Below are 13884 nucleotides of genomic sequence, written 5' to 3' on the forward strand. Positions count from 1 at the left end.
CTTGTCAGTGGCAGCACAGATCATGGACATCTACAAGGACTCCTCTGGTAACATACACCATGGACACCATTATGGCCCTCAGCAGCAGTATTGGCTTGGGATATCAACATGGCCTTGGGCAGCACAGACTGCTGGGGAATTGAATACAGAGTCTTGCACATGCTAGGCAAGCACTTTCCCACCAAGCTACATCTTCACCCTCAAAGTAGGTATTTTATACCCTTTAAAAATGTTATAGGCTAAAAATGAACATAAAATTAAGTGTGTATAATATATTAAATGAGAAAATATGGGAAAGTAGTTAACAGTGCTAAGAAAACATGAAAGCAGGTCAGTCACTGTCATGTCTACTAAAGGCTGTAGTCTAATTAAAGGGTTAGAGGCCTACACCTCTTGCTTTCCTTAGTGTTTTCTCTTAGGCTTACTTTTGCTTCTGTCTACCCTCAGCAATGGCAGACTGGGCAGTATTTGTGAAGTAGTTTGCAATGGACTGGGTCTTCCTCTAGTAATGAGAGTTCACCCTGTTCCTTTTATCATGTCTCCTCATTTGGAAGTTGAAGGGTCCTGTGTAATTTAAAACCTGACTCATATTCCTTGCCCAGTCATTTTGATGTGATTGTAATTTGTTCCTTTGCCTACAATGTAAAATTTCAGGCAGGTAACATAACAAGAAGGGTGGTGGTGGTGGTGGGGGGAATCAGAGAATTTATTTTTACCATCTACGATTTGGTCATAACAATTTATGACCAAGCTAATACTTTATTTATATAATTTGGTCATATAAAATTCACACTGAAATGCCTGAAGAAACACAGAGAGCATTGTGGACATAACTTTTATTAGCATAATCCCTGAGAGGCAGACTTGGTGTAAACATTACTCTGTTTCACAGGAAGAGAAACAGCAGTTTAACATACACACAAGACATTTGGATCCATGTTTACTAATACCCTTATGCCTTTCCCACAGTACTATACACAGATTAATGCTAAAGACAATAATCCCCATTTTCCTTGACATTGAGTTCACTTCCAAAGCCATCTCAGACCCTGAGGACCTGCTTTAGACAGGGGTTTCTTATATCTTCCTGCTTGCTTAGGCAGCATAATTAAGATACCATATTCCCTTAATTTTTAGTTCTTTTAGGATTCCTTAATACCAGGACCTTAGTTAATTATTCATCCTAATACATCTTTTAAGTCTTATCTCCTTACTACTACCTCAGATGTTAATCTAGTTATGGGTATCTAATAAAAGTAAAACATGAAAGTTAGTTATTCCAGATCTCGGCCATCTTTTCTCTGACCTGCTCGTCAAAAGTATCTTCAATAGATGCTAATTTCTGATGTTTGTCTCTCAAAGGAGCTAGTCTAAAACTCATTTTCCTCTGAGCCAAGCTGCTGTCCTGTCTTCAGTAAGCACAGTACAGGGTCTCACTCTAGCACTCCCTGTCTCTGCTGATTCTCTGCCTACTGTACAGCTGTATCATACACTTATTAGGTTTTTCCTGCTTCAAGCTTTAGTCCTTTGCTTCGATGTCTTCCCACATCTTACCCACCTAGCACCAATTTTACAACTCGTTTTACAAAGTCTATCTCACTATAATTTATCTGCTTTTCTTCATTTCAATGCTACTGTTTTCTGAAAAAGTGCTTTCCAGGTTTTTCTCAGAGCAAGCTATGTTAAAACCTATCATGGTGAGTAATACAAACCTAACACTTTGAAGACTGAGGCAGCCAAATCTCTGTGAGTTCAGGGCTAGTGTAATCTCCATAGTGAGTTCCAGGTCAGCCAGTGAGACCCCGTCTTTAAAAAATAAATGATGAAACTATATATTTGTACTTATCTGTCCATGTACTATCTGTTTTCCAGTATAAGGACAAGGGTAGGGACTGTTCTGCTTATATAGGGTTTATCATAAGTCTATGAATATGTGGAAATTAATTCAAACCACCTAATTTTGAAAATCCATCAGCCATGGGTTGGGGCACAAACCTCTAATCCCATCACTCCGGAGGCAAAGGCAGGTGGATCTCTGAGTTCAAGGTTAGCCTGGTCTATAGAGTGAGTTCCAGGACAGCTAGAACTGTTTCACAGAAAAACCCTGTCTTGAAAAACCAAAACAAACAAGCAAAAAAGAAAGCCATAATTACTTTTGTATTTAAATAGATACTTTTATTTGTATAGTTGAGTGAGTATGTGTGTGTGTGTGTGTGTGTGCAGATTGATAGCTCCACCATCTTCCCTGTCATTTAGGGTAAAGTATATTTGACCTATATATGGGAATGTGGCAGTGGTTCTGCTCCTTGCAATTAGTATTGAGCACCTATAGGCTGATGTGGAATATGTATGTGGAGTGTAGGAAAAATAGACAATTGGTAGCTTTAAGTGCTCTTTCTGTCACCACATCCATCTAGTGTGCTCTTTTGGCTTTTAGTCCATAAGGGACAGATGAAATTTAGATGAAGAGGAGGAAAAGAGAAAATCAAACAAGATGCTATAAATACAGTATATTCTATTACAACCCATGTAGAATCTAGAAGAAACTAAGAAATTCAGTGTTTATAAAAGGCTTACAGTGTTTCCCTGATTCAACCTCTGTCTCTCTGTCTCTGTGTGTTACTCAGGATTGAACCCAGGACCTTGTGCATACTAGGCAAGTGCTCTACCACTAAACTACATCCCTAGCCCCAGATTCTTGGAAAAAGATAGAACCAAGAAGGACTTTAAACTCTCCTTAAAGATAAATGAAGAGTATTCTCACAAGTGTAAGTGAGCAGGATGGCCCCAATTAATGAGCATTCTCACAACTTTGACAAAGTGCTGAGATGCATTTTCCAGCTGAAGTGCACTGAATGACAGGAGTGATAGAAGACACACACAGGATATACTATCATATCTCTCAAAGGGAACAGCACAGGCACCTCGAGGGAAGACGTCATTACCATCAGTTCATCTTTAAACCCTGACATCTGACTCGGCTACATTTGGGAAGCGTAGGAACAGACAATGGCAGAAACCCTGAGAAGTGCCTCCTGAGCCAGTTGAGCACAGACAGGAGAGGCCTTGCCTCAGGAGCTCACTTACTGGGACAGCAGCTTTTCCCGTGTATGGATCTCTCCGTGTTTATTAAGGGCAGAGCTCTTACTGAAGCACTTGCCACAATCGTGGCACTCATAAGGTTTCTCTCCTGTGTGGGTTCTGTGATGTGCACGTAAGTCAGAGCTCTTACTAAAACACTTACCACAGTCAGGACACACATGGGGTCTCTCTCCTGTGTGTGTCCTCCTATGTGCATTGAAATGGGAACTGTTATTGAAACTTTTCCCACACTCTTCACACTGGTAAGGCTTTTCTCCTGTGTGGGTTCTCTGGTGAATTATAAGGCTTGAGCTCTGATTGAAGCGTTTCCCACATTCACCACACTGATAAGGCTTTTCTCCTGTGTGGATTCTCCGATGGGTAATGAAATTGGAACTGTCACGGAAACCTTTCCCACAGTCAAGACACTTATAAGGTTTTTCTCCAGTGTGGATTCTTCGGTGTCTGATGAGGCGTGCACTCCGACTGAAGCTTTTCCCACAGTCAGCACATTTATATGGATTCTCTACCTGATGAGACACTTGATACAGGAGATGGGAGTTTGGGCCAAAGCTTTTGCCATATCTGAGATATTTATAGGGTCTGTCTCCCAAGCCTGGTCTCTGATAAGTCAGGACTGTACCTATACTCTTCTCTGGGAGTGCCAGTTTTCTTTTTTTTTCTCTTTGAGTCTTTTCCCACTGGTTTGCTGATAAACATTCATTCTTACTAGCTTTACCTTGATTAACATGACGGGAAATTTTCCTTTCAGATCTTGCAATTAATGTCCTATGCAGCTGTACTTCCTCAGAAATATCTCGTTTTAGATTCTCTGCATTACCAAATCCAGCCTCAAAACCTAATACAAGAACACAATTTGAAGAGTCATTCATTTCCTTAATTATATGACCACAACAAAGCAAACCTGGGAGGAACAAGTATTACATTAGATGATTACAAATAAATCGTTAGTGAATTCCACATTTTGAATTTGTAAGTTCATTCTATTTAAAAAAAAAGTATGGGGTGGGGGCAAAATGGTTTAGCAGGTAGAGGTACTAGCTGATCAGCCTGATGACCTGAGTTCAGTTCCTGGAACCCACACAAGGGAATGGGCGAACCAACTCCATGAGTTGTCCCTCTGACCTCCAAACGTGTGCCATGGTATATGTGACCCTAAATAAAGAAACAAAAGTAGAAAACATGGGAGAGCTAGAGAGATGGTTCTGAAGTCAAGGGCATACACTGCTTTATACAGAGGACCTGAGTTCAGTTCCCAGCACCAACATCAGGTGGGCTCACAACCACCTGTTGTAACTCTAGCTCCAGGAAATCTGATTCCTCTGGCCTCCTTGGGTACTGTACTCACATGTGCATAGCCCACACATGCACAGACATAATTCTTTTAAAGTATTTAAAAATATTTTTAAATTGGGTATTATAGTATACACTTTTAATCCTAGCACTTGACAGGAAGAAGAGGAAGAGAAAATATATAAAGAACAAAGGTCCTCAAAAAAGGAAAGTTTCACTTGAAATTCTCTCTCCAAAACCTTAATGTTGCAAAAACACTGTAATTTAGTCCAATGAGACAACTTTTTAACATCCTAAAAAGCAAAATGCCAGCCTTTCAACCTAGGCTATGAGAAATTGCACTTATTTGAGTGTTTCAGGTTAACTCTGGATCCTGAATTCCCCGGAATACTGAGTGAGTCAGTATATATTCCCTTAAAACTTACACTTGTAAGGTGGTCCATAAGAGATTTGCTAAATTGACTTATTGAATACCTACTATGTGCCTTGCACTGTGTTGAGTGCTTCATATTACATCAACCATGTAATGTAGTTTTCCTTTCATTTTCAATGTAAATGATTAACCCAGAGCCTGGAGTATGTTCCAGCAAGCACTCTACCACTAAACTACAACCCCAGCCTAAGGCCTTAATGCATATGCAAATTTAGGGGTTAAATAACTTGCACTAAATCACTTGACTAATATTGAAGATTGGCATACACATAACTAAACATGTATGACTCCAAAGTAACAATTCTTCTTACAAGGAGGGAAACCATATTGGAATTTTTTTCCTTATGCAGCAGAGATTCAGTCAGTTCCACAGAAACCTGCAGATAAAAGTTTATCTGAAGGGGCTGGAGACAGACACATCTCAGTGGTGCTCTTACAGAGAACCTGGATTTGGTTCCCAGCATCTACATTACTGGGATCACAATTGCCTGTATCTCCAGTTCTAGTAAATACAACACACTCCTCTGGCCCTGAAGGACACTAAACACACGCTGCATATACATCCACTCGGGTCCATACACACACATAAGATAAAAATATCTTATAAAAAATATATCTGGGGCTGGAAAGATGGCTCAGAGGTTAAGAGCACTGTTTAATTCCCAGCACCCACATGGCAGCTTACAACTGTCTATAATTCTGGTTCCAGGGGATCTGACACCTTCATACCAATGCAAATAAAATAAAGTTAAATAAATTTATACGTGTGTGTGTGTGTTATCAAGTTTCTACATAGCCCTATAGTTGACAAACAAGCTAAAACTAGAAGAAAAACGTAAGCATGAACTATAAAAATAAATTTCCTTCTATAGAATATGTGACATACTACTTGGAAAATGCTTCCATTTAGATTAGCTGCTGTGAAAACTGACTAGAAACCTAGCAGCACATGAAAGTGGTAGCAAATCTACAATGTTTGCAACCAAGTGATGCTACAGTGTGCTGAAGGAAGCCACATTAATAATTTGCAGCTTTTGGAGCTGGAGAGATGGCTCAGCGGTTAAGGACCTGAGTTCAATTCCCAGCAACCACATGTGGCTCACAACCACCTTGAATGAGATCTGGTGTCCTCTGCTGGCATGCAGAAGACTGTATAATAAATAAATAAAATATTAAAAAAATAATTTGCAGCTTTTAACTGAGCTGTTTTAATAGATAGGAAACACGGGGAAGAAAGATAAGAACTCAGGAAAGAGGTATAGAGGTCAACTCTTAATCGCATGGTTTTTCTCCTAAATTGTATAGCCTCCCTTTTGCTATTTACACCAAAGAACTGAAAGAATCTTAGCTGGGCATGGAGGCACACACCTGCAATACAACCACTTAGGAAGTAGACTCAGGATGACCAGGAGTTTAAGGCCATCCTTGGCCATGCTGTGAGTTCAAGGTCAATCTTAGCTACATAGACCCTCTCTCAAAAAGTAAAAATAAAGAACCTTACCACTGGGGCTCTGGAATAAGACTGGGGCACGGGTTGCAACAGCCCCAGGGGGTATCTCAGTATCATCTTCATCATCTGAATCTTCTTCTGTGTCCTCGGCTTGCTTCTCAGCTTCAGCTTCACTGGTTTCCTGGAGGTAGCAAGAAGCTGTTTCTTTTTCCTGGTCATCACTAGGTGGGACAGCAGCTCGGGCACTGACCAGAGCATCCATTTCTTCAAAGAAGGGGCAGGTTTCTGGTGATTGACCATTCTTGACTTTCCGATAGCTGGTTTGTAGGCTTTTAAATTTGGTCCGACATTGCTCTGGGGTCCTAAGGAAGCCATATTCCCATAATCTCTCAGCAACTGCTCCATATAACTGGCTATTGCGGTGACAGTTCTGAAGGGCTTCATAGAACTGAGTCTCACTAAGGATTGCAAGGTAAGTCTTGGTTTCTTCATAGCCCCAGTGAACACCTGCACCAGAAGAGAAATGTCAGCATCACTTAACCCAGAGCTTTAGAGTCTCAACTCTTAAGTCTTACTGCATGTTTCAAAGAAACCCACATAAACTGGAGACATTAGCTCAGAGTATACCTTAAGCATGCATGAGGCCTGGGGTTCAGTTTATAGGCAAAGAAAAAAGGGAGAGAGGGAGGGAGGCCACCTAAGCTCAGGTTCCTAGATTTAAAATGTTCATGTTTCCCAAACTTTCACATGCATTATAGGTTGTTTTGTTTCTGTATCCTTTAGCAATTTCACAGAGAACTTTATTAGTAAGGTTCAGCCTTTCCACATGACTACTGGGACAGTCATTATGCACTGTGATGGTTAATCTTCATTATCAACTGGACATGTCCGTGAGGGTGTTTCCAGAAAGGTTTAGCTAAGGAAAGACCTACCCTGAATGTGGGTGACAGCATCCCATGGGCTGGGGTCCCACACTGAATGAAAAGATAGAAAGGAGAAAGCGAACAACACCAGCATGCATCCCTCTTTCTGCTCCCTGACTACAGACGCAGCCTAACCAGCTACTTCTGCTCCCACTGGCACACTGAGAGCAGCTCTTACCACCACATCTTCCCCAGAATGATGGACATACTCCAACTGGGAGTCAAAACAATCCCTTCCTTCCTTAAGTTGCCATTGTCTGGTATTTTGTCACAGTAACAAGAACAACTAAGTATAGACAGACTAAGTATGTGTATAGAGTGCATTTCTCTTCCATCTACTAATTTTTCTGGAATTCTGATTCAACTAGAAAAATCACTGGTCAGGAAAAAAAAGACCCACAATGCTGTCAGCCACAATTCACCATCCCTAACTTCTCTGATAAATTTTCTCTATACCTATTTTCTTCCTTCCTCTAGAATGATTTAAGATTTGATAGTCAAAGTGTAAAATCCAACGTGAAGCTTCATGGCTTCAGAATCAATATTCAAACTCATCTGGTTAATTTTGGTGGGTTTTTGTTTTGTTTTGAATTTACAAGTTTTTTACATAACATTTGTAAAAATTTAGATAATTAAAAAAAAAGAATGACTTAAAACTCCAAGGAGCTGCCTCTTTCAGAATCATACTGTTAGCAAACTCCTCTCTGGGCCTATCTTCATCTGTTACTATCTCCATTAAGCAACCCCAGCAAGAGCAAAGACCTGCAGGTCTTATAGTCATGTGCTTTATCTTTGGGTGGAGGACTGCGGAGGCCAGAACCAGGAAAGGAGCAAAGAAGACATGCTGCACTGCAGGTCTCACTTCCCTGCTTCTAGGAAAGACCAGAGGGCGGTAGACCAGGCTACTGTCTGAAGTATCCAAGGAAAGAGGAAAGTTTCACACGGTCCTCTCCCACGTACTGGGAGTAAAGGAGAACAGGAAAGAACAAAAAGATGGGAGGAAAAGTGGAGAGGCAGGAAAAGATGAGAAGAACAAAGATAATGAAAAGCATTTTGCTTCAGCCATGATTTATCCACATTTTTAAAAATTCATTGTTTAAAAAGGAATAAAACAACAAAGTGTCGTTTTTTTCAGTGAACCTGCTTTATAAACAGGAAAAGTATTTTTAAAATAATCATCCCCTTTGAAGATATTTGGATTATTTGAGTGTATTTCTTTGAAAAATCTTAAGTCTGAAGTTTGAGACATAACTTAATGGTATAGTGTTTGCCTAGCATGTGTGTAAGGCCCCAGGCATTAAAAAGAAAGAAAAACAAAAAACTCTATCCTTTAGTATTATCCCATTTGCTCCCAGAAAGGAATAAAATATACAGAGTTAAGAAGCACCTCTGTTCCCTAATAAAGTGGCCAAGCTAGCAAGCGACTGGCTGACTCCACGCCCAGCTTCACTGCTTCTCATACCTAATCCCAAAAGCCCAAGAAAAGCTTCTTACCACTTGGGCTTCGGAAGAGGACAGATGCAGGTGGGTTGTCAGTGTCCTGGGGGACTGCCTTCAGGTCATTACTGTCAGACCCTTCAGCCACCGTCTCTTCTCCATCCTCATGCTGCCAGACCCTCTGTCCTGGCTCCTCAGTCTCAGTGTCTGTCTGGCCAGATTGGAAAGTGGCCTCTTCCATGCTACTAATAGGCAATGCAATGACCTGGGCACTCATCAGGGCTTCCATCTCCTCAAAGAAGGGACATGTTTCAGGTGTATGACCACTCTTGACTTTCCTGTAGCTTTTCTGAAGGCCTTTGAACTTGGTCCGGCACTGTTCCAGGGTCCTGAGGAAGCCATACTCACGCAGCTTCTCAGCTACAGCCTCATACACTTGGCTGTTCCTATGGCAGTTTTGGAGAGCTTCATAAAATTCAGTCTGACTGAGAATTGCAAGGAGTGTTCTAGTCTCTTCATAGCCCCAGTGAACTCCCACCACCTTCTCATCATCAAAGCCCCAGTGATCCTGTTCTACCCAGTTACTTTTATCTCTCCTAGATAGTAATGGATCAGGATAAACTTGTTTGTCTCCTGTGCTGTTGCTTTTTGGGACATCTTTTTCCTTGGAGCTGAGCAGATCTGGGATCCATGGCCCTCCTTGATCCAACCTGGAGACTACATCAGATTTAGGAAATGGAAATCCTGTTTGTAGGGAAGAAACCAAAGTATCACAGTTTAGAATGATCATAAAAACAACAAAAAGAACTTTTAAATCAGCCCTGCCTATTTATTTATCAATTACATATTTACTTATTTATTATGTATACAGTGATGTATCCCTGCAGGCCAGAAGAGGGCACCAGATCTCATTACAGATGTTTGTTAAGTCACCATGTGGTTCCTGGGAATTGAACTCATGTCCTCTGGGAGAGCAGTCAGTGCTCTTAACCTCTGAACTATTTCTCTAGCCCCCAGCCCTGCCTCTTTCACCCAAAAGATTTTATCTTTTGTTTGAAATGGGGTCTCATATTGCCCAGGCTAGCCTGAATGAGACTATGTAGTGGAGGATGACCTTGAACTTCTGATCTTCCTACTACTACCTAATGCTGGGATTACAAGTGTGCAACACCATGCTGAGTTTTATGGAGTGCTGGGATCAAATGAGGCCTTGTGCACACTGTACTCTACCAACTGAGCTACATTCACAGCCTCTATCTAAAGATTATAAAGGAAATGTTTTCAGAAACCTCAAAGGATGAGAAAGAATCTGATTTCAATTCTGAGTTCAGCCTTTAATGGCTGAGCTATCCCTCCAGCCCGGGAAGAAAATATTGCATTGTATGTTTAGAGCAAGTATCTCAGTTCCAGGGGCTCCTAGCGTCCACACTGCTTGTGTGCAGGTGGCAGCACTTCTCCGTTAGTCACTCCTGTCTCTGTTTTTTTCACTTGAGTCCTGAGAATTAAATTCAGTGATTTCAAGAGATTGTGTGTCGGGGTGGGGGGCCGGGATCTGTCTTCAGCTTGACTCTGCTTCACTCAGTCACCAAATTCTAAGTGTTTCCTTCAGCACATCTTCCTTTCCATCCAAGTGCAGACCCTTAGTCCTCCCATAGCTGGTACCACAGTAGTCACTGTCTTCCTAGCTCTCAGCTCACGTCTATGCTGCTGAACCTTAACTGTGGTGTCTAGTAAGTTCCATCCACACCTCCTCTCTTCAGAACACGGTACATTTTATTCACCTCAGTGCCTCCCTTCCTCCTGTCCACACTCACCCATCCTTTTGGAAGCCCCTAGCTAACACCATCAGGTGTTCCCTACAGCCACATCCCATGGCTACACTGCCAAACCCTTATAGAACAACTGAACAAGCCCTTAACACTGTTTTCAGACAGCTGAGTTCAGTAATACTCATTAATTCACCGTGTGTGCAGGATACACACGGGAGTGCCTGAGCTATAGTCACTGGAGGTTGAGGACAACTTCGTGCGCTTTCGTCTACTCAGGTCACCAGGCTTGTGCAGCAAGGACAATTATCAGCTGAGCCAGCTCACTGGCCAGCAGTACCTTTTCTCACTGCAGTGGACATACCTGCAGCACGTGATAGGTGTTTAAAACCTGGTTAATCTGCAGGTTCGTAGGTTGAGGTTGAGGTATTTCTGATGGATGACTAATTACCAAACTAACTGAGAATGTTATTACTGGTCATCTTGGATGATAAGATCAGAATTCAAAACAACCTCAACAAGTTTTAACAATAAATACAAAATGTAGTTCTATACAAACCAAAGAAGAAAAACAAGTTCTAAAAAATCAAGTAGAAGTGACTGGGCCCAAAGGCACTGGACTCCAGGGGTTAGCACATGAACCATTATATAATCATATGCTGGGCTTTACTCTGCAAGATGTTACAAAATTCTAAAGTAAAATTCTTACTGTTTTTTATATAACAGAGCTCACAGAAACAATACAGATATAATTTCATCCTCCACAAATAACATATTTAGAGAACTTCCAAATTCCAATGGAGAGAATAACAATAATTTAGGTCGGGCGCCTTTAATGCCAGCACTCGGAAGGCAGAGGCAGATGGATCTCTGTGAGTTCGAGACCAGCCTAGTCTACAAGAGTGAGTTCCAGGACAGCCTCCAAAGCCACAGAGAAACCCTATCTTGAACCCCCCCAAAATAGATAATAGAAAAGAAAAACAACTAAAAGATATCTTGAGTATAGAAAAGAATTTATATCTAGAAAATAAGCATCTGCCACCAAGAAATAAGAGTATTCTAATTATAACAAGAACTGAGCAGCTGTTCTCTGGCAGAATTGTCAAAAGAAGAACTATAAGAATACGTACTGTACTAAAGGGTTGAACTACCTGTCTTCAGAAGGTCACAACAACCACATATTCAACAGTTTCCACTATTTCTGAAATCCCTTTCCCACTCACTACTCCCAACCCTACTTCCCAACTTAGAATGGCTCTATCTCCCCACATGAGTCTGCTCCTCACCGCTCCTTTGAAAAGGTCTGAGATTCTCCTTTGGGTTCATCTGCTCCTGTAGTCCCAGGGCTGGGCTTCTTGCCCCCTCTTTCTTGGATACACCCCTGGGCTGGGGTTCCACTGACTCTTGAAGAACACTTAATAACTGCTGTGATGATTTCAGGGGTGTCATCTTCTCCGAGTGCATTTCCTGCCCCTTCACAGAGACTGTGACCTAGAAATAACCCCCCATTAATTTTCAAGGTCATAACAAGGGGCATAACCAGGGGGAGATTTAGTATCTCCAAAGAGACCATCCTTTTGAGGCAAGGACGAAGTGGTAGGGGTGGGGAGACAGGACAAACAAGTGTTTATTCCATTATCATTACCTTACAGTGACTGGAACTACAGGAAGATCAAATAGAAACCCAAATACCAGCGGGGGAGGCGGGGAGAGAGAGAAACAACTTACCATTTCTTTTCTAATAAGAAACTGAATCCCAGCACTTGAGAGGCAGAGGCAGGCAGATCTGTGTGAGTTCAAAGCCAGCCTGGTCTACAAAGTGAGTTCTAGGACAGCCAGGGCTGTTCCACAGAGAAACCCTGTTCCCCCCCCCCAAAAAAAAAAACAATAAAAGAAAGAAAGTTGAAGTGAGATATGTACTGAAATAATAGAGTAGGCAGAGGCACACTCAAATGGCATCTCCAGACAAACCCTCCTGAAAAAGTCCCTTCCAGTCAGGAAAGCACAACAATCACCAAACCTCTTTACGCCTGGCTGATCTTAAGCCGCCCCTCCCCGGCCACAGGCCTCTGAATTTCCCTCCTTCTCACCGAATGTCCAGGTCGGCCAGGCTCTCTTTCTAAGTCTTCCACCAGTGTCACTGCCTCCTCTCCATTCTCTGGACATTGCTTTTGTACCCAGTTCTGGATCTCCCCAGGCAGCACAGTCAGGAACTGCTCTAGCACCAACAATTCCACAATCTGCGCCTTGGAGCGCGCCTCTGGCCTTAGCCATCCACAGCACAGTTCCCATAGTTGGCTGAAAGCCTCCCGTGGTCCGGCCACCTCTTGGTAAAGGAATCCCCTGAAGCGCTGTCGTAAGCATTCAGAGTTAGTGCCGTTTCCTCTCAGAGTGGGTTTGGCCATCCTTCACAGCAGAAAGCAGTCTCTCTCTTCTTAGTGTCTGGATTCCAGACTTAGTTCGCTATCTCCCCATACCCTTGCAAAGACATCTATCTGCAGATGAGTCTCTCTGTAAAAAAGGAGTTTCTTCCTAAAGAGAAACGGGAATATCTTCACATGTTTAAAGTCTTGCCAGAGCCGGCCTGAACTTCCCATATGTTCCAAGTGGTCTTCTGAGGTAGTGCCATTTCAGGACAGCAAATCAATGAGCAAGGAGAAAGTGACCTTTCAAAAGCTCCATTTCTGTGGGCGACTAGAGCATTCCCAGGAAGTCGCGGAGAATAGGAGACAATCCCATCTGCCTCACGCTCACCTCACCTAAATAAATCTGATCTTTAGCGTCCCAGATCAAAGTTGTAGAGTGGATTCGAACGGTATGGGACATCTAATGGATTCTAAAGGTAAGTCAACATTTGGCTGAAGACACAAAAGCCTGTCCAGCGGTGGCCGCTAATCTTCCCCAGAGCCTCTGCTGTCTGCCCCGCCCCCTTGAACGCCAAATTAAGATTTTCCAGCCCCAACCAAGGTCAAGTGCTGAATTTTGGGTCTCCTGTTTACTCCTCCCAGACGAAGCAAGAACTCAGCAAGAGTTCGGGAGAGACGGGAATTCATGCACCGGGGAAGCTGACTTGGGCGTCTAAACGCAAGTGGGCTTGGGGAAGAGTCACAGGACTTGGTGAAGCAAGGGAGCCCGAGAGGAGGCAGCAGCGGGTCTCCTGAGAACGAAGCCAGTGCTGGCCAGTGCTGCGAGCTCAAAATGGGCTCCTAGCGCTGCTCCACAGCGGCGGCTGCCAAGTAAAGTTCCGGCCTCTTTGTCCCCTCCGGCCGGGTCGCTCTGGGAGATGTCGTGCAGTCGGTAAAAATGCCACACACCCTGCTAACGCGTCCCGAGGACTTCACCGGTCCATCCCTGGCCGCGTCTCTCTCAGCCTGCCTGTCAACTCACTCGCATCCCGGCCTCAACCACTCCAGTCCGGCTAAGACCAGTCTTGCCCGCCGGCAGCCCCAGTCCGGCTCTCAAGCCGGAAGTCAGAGCGGG

At 42.9% G+C, this 13884-nt stretch overlaps 1 protein-coding gene across 2 annotated transcripts; it reads right to left on the minus strand.

Annotated features, from left to right (window-relative positions):
* Positions 1-821: 821 nt before the first annotated feature.
* Zscan29 (zinc finger and SCAN domain containing 29) lies at positions 822-12823 on the minus strand. 2 transcript variants are annotated; one of them, XM_005068510.4, is made up of 5 exons: positions 12495-12823; positions 11691-11895; positions 8696-9382; positions 6330-6785; positions 822-3940 (listed from the first exon to the last, which is right to left on the minus strand). In XM_005068510.4, the coding sequence occupies exons 1-5, from the start codon at positions 12807-12809 to the stop codon at positions 3084-3086; spliced, it is 2520 nt and encodes an 839-aa protein (XP_005068567.2). In that variant the 5' UTR covers positions 12810-12823; the 3' UTR covers positions 822-3083. The 2 variants fall into 2 exon arrangements, with proteins under 2 accessions (XP_005068567.2, XP_012967772.2); XM_013112318.3 differs by lacking the exon at positions 11691-11895 and having other exon boundaries at positions 12495-12698.
* Positions 12824-13884: the final 1061 nt, after the last annotated feature.

Source organism: Mesocricetus auratus, unplaced genomic scaffold (genome assembly GCF_017639785.1).
Source record: "Mesocricetus auratus isolate SY011 unplaced genomic scaffold, BCM_Maur_2.0 Super-Scaffold_100004, whole genome shotgun sequence".
Lineage (NCBI taxonomy): Eukaryota > Metazoa > Chordata > Mammalia > Rodentia > Cricetidae > Mesocricetus > Mesocricetus auratus.

What these genes read in the sequence shown, in the direction of transcription:
- Zscan29 (XM_005068510.4), bottom strand. Translation starts at nt 12,809, where the DNA reads ATGGCCAAACCCACTCTGAGAGGAAACGGCACTAACTCTGAATGCTTA. An exon ending in CTGGCCGACCTGGACATTCG is followed by an intron (nt 11,896 to 12,494) that starts GTGAGAAGGAGG and finishes GGTTATTTCTAG; the next exon opens with GTCACAGTCTCTGTGAAGGG. An exon ending in CAGACCTTTTCAAAGGAGCG is followed by an intron (nt 9,383 to 11,690) that starts GTGAGGAGCAGA and finishes CCCTACAAACAG; the next exon opens with GATTTCCATTTCCTAAATCT.